The 8,446-nt window shown below is 55.2% G+C and overlaps 2 protein-coding genes across 2 annotated transcripts; one reads left to right on the top strand and one right to left on the bottom strand.

Moving 5' to 3' along the window:
* The first annotated feature begins 108 nt into the window (after positions 1–108).
* B0T15DRAFT_520113 (uncharacterized protein) lies at positions 109–2,247 on the top strand. Its single transcript, XM_062868478.1, has 3 exons — positions 109–324; positions 388–1,006; positions 1,255–2,247. Exons 2-3 carry the CDS (start codon positions 526–528, stop codon positions 2,025–2,027), a joined length of 1,254 nt encoding a protein of 417 aa, XP_062726791.1. The 5' UTR covers positions 109–324; positions 388–525; the 3' UTR covers positions 2,028–2,247.
* Positions 2,248–5,451: 3,204 nt separating this feature from the next.
* Positions 5,452–6,175, bottom strand: B0T15DRAFT_571464 (uncharacterized protein). Its single transcript, XM_062870859.1, has 2 exons — positions 6,065–6,175; positions 5,452–5,881 (listed from the first exon to the last, which is right to left on the bottom strand). The coding sequence occupies exons 1-2, from the start codon at positions 6,123–6,125 to the stop codon at positions 5,556–5,558; spliced, it is 387 nt and encodes a 128-aa protein (XP_062726790.1). The 5' UTR covers positions 6,126–6,175; the 3' UTR covers positions 5,452–5,555.
* Between the last annotated feature and the right edge of the window lie 2,271 nt (positions 6,176–8,446).

Genomic DNA, 8,446 nt, shown 5'->3' with positions numbered 1-8,446 from the left:
AACCACAGGGCAATTGTGCTGGTCACCCAGTCGCGCCGTTCTAGCGCGCCATCCTTGCATGCTTTGCACTCTACTGACGAATGCTGACTTCCCATCGATTGCAAGAGTCAGCCATTGTTGAGCCGGAAAAACCCACGCCGAACCCCGTTGACTGTGCCGACACTAAGTGGCTACGCCTTTACGGTCAAGCGTAACGACCAAGCTTCCTAGAACAACCAACAGAGCCCAGCATGTCGGGCTACTACGAGCCTTCTCCTTCGCAATGGAACCCCACTGGACAGCCGGCTGGCTGGGACCACCAGACTCCGCCGCCCGCCCGCTCCGGTGAGTGCCTGCTTGGTCAACGCATTATGTGTTTCCATCAGCTGACATAGGACTCGGTAACAGGTGCTAGTTCGGCTATCCCGCGCGAAGAACCCGCTGCTTTTACCCATCAACTCGAGGGTACGTAGTGTCTATCTGGAATCCCAAGGTTTCATACTGCACCCTGGGCGTCCTCGGTCCCATTTTGTGTTGGGAGGCTGGATGGCGTCTGGGATTTTTTGGATTGAGAATGGAAAGGCATGCGTAGCTAACCGCCTCTGTCTTTCAGAGGTCGATCGTGCCATCGACAACCTTGTGAAGAGCGGGAAGCTGTTTGGAATTGCTGGGACCCGTCGTGAGTCCCTACCTTATCCCGGCCCCGCCAGAATGTACCCAGCTTTCGGTAAGTATGCGTGGGACTGGCCGGGCCGACCCGAAGAGCCCGACCCACTGACCATGACCCTCCTAGACGGACGTCCGCCTGCCGGACCCGGTTCTCGCCCACACTCGATGGCTGCTGACTTTGGTGATGCGCGCGGTCCGCACCCAGGCACGAATCTGCAAAACTTCTACGCCTCCCAGAGACACCAGTCCTCACGCGGCTCGAACGAGGCGGAACAGATGATGCAGGCCAAGAGGAGAATGGCCGCCCAGCGGGAGCGAGAGCTTCGGAACTATCATCAAGAGCAGCAATACAACCGAAGTAGGCCGCCCTCTTCTGTATAGCATCAGTCTTCCTACCACAGCAAGAAAACAGAAAAAAATCCATAAAGACGAGACGCTTTCGCTGCGCTTCCATTCTCACTGTGTTGCGCCACAAGTGCGGTCCGACGCCCAATCGTTTTGTGCTCCCTGAACACTGTAAAGATGGACATTATGGGGGATATCTCTGGTTACTGGGTTACGAGACAGAAGTCAAAGAATCTAGGCTAACTTGAGTTCTCTTCTTAGCTGTCCTCGCCGAAATGTCCTACGGTCCCAATAAACCCGATCGCACCATAAGCCCCGGCGGCTTGTCCGAAGAGGACCGCCGCAAGCTCCTCGCCCAGCAGCGTAGTGCATTGTATGGCGAGAGTCCTTTTGCTGTTGCTGAATCTGGTTATGCCGACGAAACCGGCCCTGTCCGAGCGGGCCTCCCTGGCGCTCCGGGGCCGACTGCCCTCCGTGGCCAGTCGCCGCTGGCATACGGCTACGGCCGTGCACCCGCTGTCCATACTAACATCGGTCACCAACCCTCTGCCGAAACTAGCCAAGGACCCCGGTCTGCCGGGCCGAACGAGCAGTCGCGAGCCAACAGTACAAGCCCTCAGTCCAACCCAGGCAGCAAGGGCATGTTGGAGGCATCAGGGACCCAGCAGTCTAACCGCACCAGCGCCTCGTCTCCTGGAGGCTCGCCACCGCGCCAGGGGCCCCCGGGCATCAAACCATCACAGGGTTCCGTCGCCCCTATCGGCACTCGCCCGTCCGCCACCACCGCCTCAACGAATCCTGTATCGAGTAAGCGAGACATGACCCAGCTGCCGTCTCCTCTTAGCCAAGGCTATATCGCATCTGCAGTCAACGAGAACGGCAACGAGGACAGCACGCCGAGCAGCACTGCCCCTACTAACCCGTCCTCGGCCACTACTGAGGCTCCCTCTGTTGGCCTCGCTGGCTGGGGTGCCCGCCCGAACGGATGGGGTAGTAAGCCCGGTCTTGGCGTCCCGGCCAGCGTCTGGGGCTAGATTTTTTGTACGGCCAATATTATACTGAAAAGTAAGCCGGGCCGGCAAGGTCAACATCGATGTACGCTTTGGCTGAGGATCACCCGCCTCTCAAGAGTGACGAGGACGTCGATGTCGCAATGGTCGTCGCCGTCACTCCTATCTTTCCTTTCTTCCTTCACATTATTTGCCCCCTTTTTTTTTCTTTTCTTTTCTTTTCTTTTCTCTCTCTCTCTCTCCCTCTCTTTTTTTTTTTTTTTTTTTTTTTTTTTTTTTTTTTTTTTTTTTTTTTTTTTTTTTTTTTTTTTTTTTTTTTTTTTTTTTTTTTTGCGGAGTCCGGGGTATTTTTGTTCATCAAGAAGTCGGGATTTGACGACGGTTTCTCGGACTGCTCGAACAGCATCAACGGGATTGCACGGGTAAAATGCGAGAAACGGAGTTTGTCATTGCTTATCTGGGGAAGGGGGCTGGCATACCTTTAGGGAATGGAAAGGTGGGGCGGGAGTGCGGCTTTTGGCCTTTTCATGCTTATTTACACACAAAAGAGCTGGAACTATGGGTGGGAATGAGGCGGAGGGATAGGCGAAATTGGGCAATGGGAGGGTTGGGCCTCCCTGGTTGCATCGGACATCCACGGATCATCTGCATTTTGGTTTCTTCTTCAACGTCGTGTGCGGCATGGAACTCTTCTCAGGGACACCAACAGGGCAAGGAAACCGGGACAGTATGCGAACGGTTCACGAGCGTGTGGCTTGAACGTGCTTGGGCGGGCGCTCATGCCCCGCCCCGGGCGTTGCGAGGGCTCGTTGCTCTCCTTCGGCGAACGGACGGGCAACCTTCAGGGTCATCCTTGCTCAACGAGGACATACCCAGCGGCGAACCAATCTTTACCTCTTCCCTGGCGCTCTCGACATCGGCCACAGGTGGTGTGGATGGCTCGGGACGTATTGCGCCAACCAACATGTCGACATCAGCTGTTCTGGCGATAGCAGCGGCAAGGCTGGTGGGAGGCTGGACTGTCGTTCTATTGGGCTCGGCAGGAACCGCCGACCATAACGACAGATCAGGAAGCGAGCGACTGAATCCACTTGAGTGAACCACTTGAGCGAACCAAGGAGTCAAATGGCACGGCCACATACCCATCTCTGGTCACACACACGGCAACGCAACGCAACCAGGGAACCAGCCGCGCTACCTGCTTATCCCAACTCAGACGCTCATTTGAATTTACTGCGGCTATGTCAGTATATAAGAACCAATTACGGAGACGGATCGGAGGCGAAAACAACTCTTGCTGGAGAATGGCGAAGGGGGGTGAGGTCACTCGGAGTGGGACGGAGATGGTGTTAAACACGGTAGGGGAACGGATGAGGGTTGGTTTCCTCCTTGGGGTGGTGTTGGGAGATTATTCCCTTTCAAGGGCCGGACGGTGGACGGAATTCCCTGGGTCATATTTGTTCGGGAGGGGCGGGCGTTATTTTGTTCTTGCAAACTGGAAGACACTGCACGGCATGGCATACAAGGTCCCCGTCACTTCACTCTATCTACCTACCCATATCTACTACCCCTAATGCAAAATCTCGTTGTCCTTTACCAAATCCATCTCTGGGCATGGTGCGTTCGGGGGATACCCCAGTCTATCATTCTGAAACTGAGGTGTCTTTCAAATTGTGATGGTATGTCTCACAATTTCAGCACCCAGGAAAAAGATGGCTAACGCTGGTGGGAGACTATCAGAGAGCAGTCTCTTTTGGCACTTCCCGGTATGAGGATATAGTATGCCTCTGCCGCTTTGTGATGGCGGCTAAAGCAGCTCAGAGAGAAGCTGACCTCCTTTATAGGCTCTAGGTACGTGGTGCCCACCTGCTCGGGCATGCTATGAACTCTCGCGAGTGACCTCTTGATACAGGTACCGCTGTGTTGGCCGTGCAACTTGTTGAGATGGCCATCACGATCCTCCCAGTACTTAAGCTACTCTCAACCCTCTGGCCATTCCTGAGTTCTGTGCCTTGCACTCATGCATTGCCACTGCGTTGATGGACGCCGGCCACTCGCTTACGACGCGCTGAATCGCTATGCTTGAGTCAAAGGCTCTGGAATATATTTGTACTACTCCATGAAACTAGGGAAAATGGGGCGCATTGAAAGCTGGCTTGACGGTGTCTATCCAGCCTCAGCGGAGAGGCACTATTCCCACTCGGCCAGTCGACGATATACTTCTGAGTCAGCCTACCAGGACGGTCACCATGACGGAATTCGGCCACAGAGAACAGGCCACAGATCTGTAGGGCAGTCATTCGAAGGCCCCAGCCAAGGCAAGCCACGAGGGCGATCTCAAGCTCTATATTCGAGCGACCCCCAGGCGGGGAGCAGAGATTGGAGACCCCGCAACAGCCGAAACCACACAGAAGACGGCGCGTCCCCACCTGTTCCCATGCCGCCACCGCCTCCTGGTACAGGATACGCCTTCGCATCCGCTATCAACCAAGACTTGTAAACGGAATGTGACGGTAACTACGCCGAGTATCCCTCCGAGAGTCCGGGACGACAGGGCAGAAGACACAGGCGGACCAGTCCGGAGACCCGAATCGACTCCCCGGGCCGGTGGTGGTCTTCACGGCGGAAAACAACACAAACTAACCGCAAGCTCGAACTACAATACTACGAGTGTCCCGAGATCGTCTCAGGGGTACGGTATGTCTCTCCCTTCGCGCGTCCCGACCGACGAGATCCGCCGAGTAGGGAAACGAGACATGGCAGCCGCGAACCAGGATCGAGATACCGTGAGGAGTCGGAATGGTTCCCAGGCGTGCAGTACGTGACTGTAGTAGGTGACTCGTCGGATCAAGAACCAAGAAGGGGGAGGAACCGCAGGTGGCAGCCAATATACGCAAGCGATCTGGACGACAGCAAACGACGGGAGCGGCCCGATCGTGAAGCGGGCAAGGAGAGGACGGGGAATAGAAAGAAGAGGAGCCGCAGGCGGCAGTCTATTGGAGGCTACATCGTGGATGCCCACTCGGGCTGCAAGGTCAGAGCCCACGTCAGAGGATCTCAATAGCAAACGAGAGGATGAGCACTGGTTTGCTCGAGAAGTCCACGGTGAAGTCAAGTCAGCAGGGCCAGTTAGTGCACAAGAATTCAGTCATTAACGAGGTTGATCGAGCTGACCCGTTGACCAATTGCTGATTGTGACTGCCCGCAACCTTGCCCAGGATTGGAGTCAGCAGTTTGGACTGCTGGGTATATTTTGGACATCGTAGTCTAATCCTCGAAAGTGGCCGGTCACTGTGGCTGGAAAACGCCTTTAATACCTACTGTTAGCAACGCAGGCTACAACATACCCACACCTTCACCGATCCCGCTCCGTGGTCTACACTCCGTCGAACTCCAGGGTACTCGTATTGCTCACCAATGACGGAACCAAGACCACCAAGACAGCGCAGTTGCTCTCAACGTTTGAAGCTAGCTTGGCTGACCCATCCTGCCGGTGCGTTGGTGCTAGCAATATGTGGCACGAGTCATGACTTTCCCCGGGCTGTCAGCACTTTAAACCGAAATGCGAGGTGTCCTCGACTCTGAGTAGAATTGTGTTTTGCGATCATAACCCCATGGGATTCTCTGCGGCGAGCACTTCTGCTTCCGGCTCTCGTCGACTAACAAGCGCGGCGCAGCAGACGACTGCAGCATCGCATCGGCCTTGACCTGACCAACGGACTCCAACCCTTGATCCATGCGCGTTCGGCCTGACGGCTCGGCCCTGCGCCGCAACTTGCGGCCGCCGGTGGCACGCAGCGAAAGGATGGCCCAGAGGCTCGGGACCCTAAACATGCTTTTCGCGTTTCTCATTGGACGGCATGCTGGTGCAGGCAATACTGGAGGAACCAACAGTCACTCCCGTAGGAGATGCCCAACAGCAAGCCAGCCCAACAACACTATCCGTACAACGGTCTAATCTAAGGAGACCGCAAGGCACAGCGGCATTCCACCTGATTCGCCTAACCATAGAGCAACGATTGTGTTCTCGGTGGGATACCGATCATACCGCCCAAGCCTACGGCACAGCTGGAGGGAGACCCCGGAAAACAGCACACCGGGACTGCAGCACACCCCAGCCATTGAACGCCAACAGATATAATAGTGCGACAGTCAGGATGGGCCAACCTAGCCGGCCGAGGTGAATCACCGCATCATCAGCTCCTGCCGCCCTTCCCACCCTTACACGATCTCCGTCCCCCATTCGCCCGCCCAACCAACCAATGCCTCATCAGCGGACCACTACCCTCCTCCCCAACTCTACCCCCCCGCTCTGCTTCTGCCGTGGCCTTCCCTAGTGGCCATGGCGTATGGGCGGCGAGCAGAGCGCCCATGTCCGTTGACTGACACACGAAGCATCTATAAGAGACTTCACTGCTGGTATAGACACCTGCCAGATGGCAGGTGCTTTTGATGGCAGGTGCTTTTAACATGGTAACTCACAAATGCTGATTCCGTCTTTGGTACGTAATGCGTACGGATTATACGTACAGCCGATTACGAGATGGTTGAAGCAGCTTGAAGGTTCATTGACCCCAGCTCGGCCCACACTTCCACGTGTGACCACCAATCCGGCTCTTGTTTGTTAAAGCCGAAGCGGGATCTTCCGATTGGCTGAATGAATCGCGGGGCGTTTACTTCGTACTGTGTACCTAGGTTCGGAGTTGGTCTACGCAACATCTGGCGAACTGAAGCTGAACGGTAGAGGTACCTAGTACTCGAGTGAGCGCCTAACATCCTCAACTGTGATATGGAAAGCTGGCTTGAAACCAACCAGCACACACGCGGATAGTAAATCTTTGAGCTCTACCGAGGTCCTGATAGTTTTCTGGAGCGGAACCTTACTGATACTACTATCGCTGGAACTCATTCGCATCTGCTCCGTGCCAGACCCGGAACCACGAAATCTCGGCCAAAAGAAGAACTCTCGGATGACCGTCTCCGCAGGGCTGAGCCCCCCGGCGTTGTTTCTGCTTTCCGTCGCCATGAAGCCGAGGTTCCTGCTCAAGTCGTAAGGTACAATACCTATGTGACCTATTAGGCAGTGCCCAATGTATGTACCTCTGTAAGCCAACTGGTGTTCCTCGTTACTCAGAGCATCATTTTGAAGGAGACCGGGCCTCTCGCTGGTCATATTTACGGAATGACCGAGGATAGGGTGATATGAGCACAACACAGAATGCAGTGATGCAGAACGCTACGCTGGTACCCGGGAACCAAACGATTGACGATCCGGGAATAGATGCGGGTTACTTTGGCCTGGTAGGGAATAACGAGATGACGCTAATTCGTTTTACACAAGCTGCAGAGGGTTAATTGACCTGGGGAGGCCTGACTCGCATGACTTGCACATCTCGGTTGTGGTCTCCATCGGCGGAGCCTTCACCGGACCCTGGAAACACACAACCCTTGTTAATAGAGGACAATCCAACGTAGACAATTGCTCGAAATCTTAGAATATGCATGTCACCGGACATTGCCGCATTTGGGCATCGTAGTAGTACACCTACCCCCAAGAGTTATGTCGTCGTACCCGGGACGTAAGACTTTTGGTCATTATCCAAGCGCAAGGAACTCTAGAGGCGGTAGGGAGAAACATTTACTGCAGAACGGTGGGTCTACGCGTGATAGTTCCACACACTGCACAGTATAGCTCGACGGAGCCGTTTGCGAGGTCTCGGTCTGACTGCTTCTCCCGTGCCGAGTCCTGAACCCAAGGCTCGAGATGGACAGGAACTGGTGGGTGCAACATTTGGGGCGATGCAAGACTGGCAAGTCAGCCTATGACGGTGCCAACGGAACAGTCACGGGCATGCACCGCTGAGATCGCCATCTGCAGGCAGGGCTCCCGCTGTGTTGGCCCAGGCATCTACTGGATTGAGGTACTGGCGGGCCAATCCGTATGTCGTTGATGGCCAACAAGTGAGCGATGTCGTGCTGAGGCCTTCGGTGAGGGTACCGATGTGCCGGCTCTGAGTGGAGCCGTGAGCGGCCCCCTCCGAACTGCTCCGGAGCCGGCAGTGCCGGACGGCCGGATTTCAGGCCTCATCTTGTGCTGCGGCTCAATCGATGTGACGAGAAAACGCAGGTTGGGCTTAATGAAATGAGATGAGGTGGGCTGGGATAATAGGCGGGGATTTGGACGAAAGACAAGCGCGCGAGAGATGGTCCGGAATGTGACGGGCCTTCAAGCGTCATGTCGTGCAACCGGACAGCGGAGGTGGAACTTGGAACGGGGGAAATGCTGAGCGAGGATTCGGCTGCCCATCAAGGTGATCGATTGAGTTCAAGAAACATGGCATCTCGGTACTAGGTTATGACTGGGGGATGGAAAAAACAGAGAAGATCATAGGGAAAGATTGGAAGACGTTGACCGCGGAATTTGGGGGGCACCTGCCCACTGC

This window comes from Chaetomium strumarium, assembly GCF_033439665.1.
Source record: "Chaetomium strumarium strain CBS 333.67 chromosome Unknown B0T15scaffold_1, whole genome shotgun sequence".
NCBI lineage: Eukaryota > Fungi > Ascomycota > Sordariomycetes > Sordariales > Chaetomiaceae > Chaetomium > Chaetomium strumarium.
The sequence above is the reverse complement of the archived record's forward strand: the minus strand, read 5'-3'. Positions and strand labels throughout refer to the sequence as shown.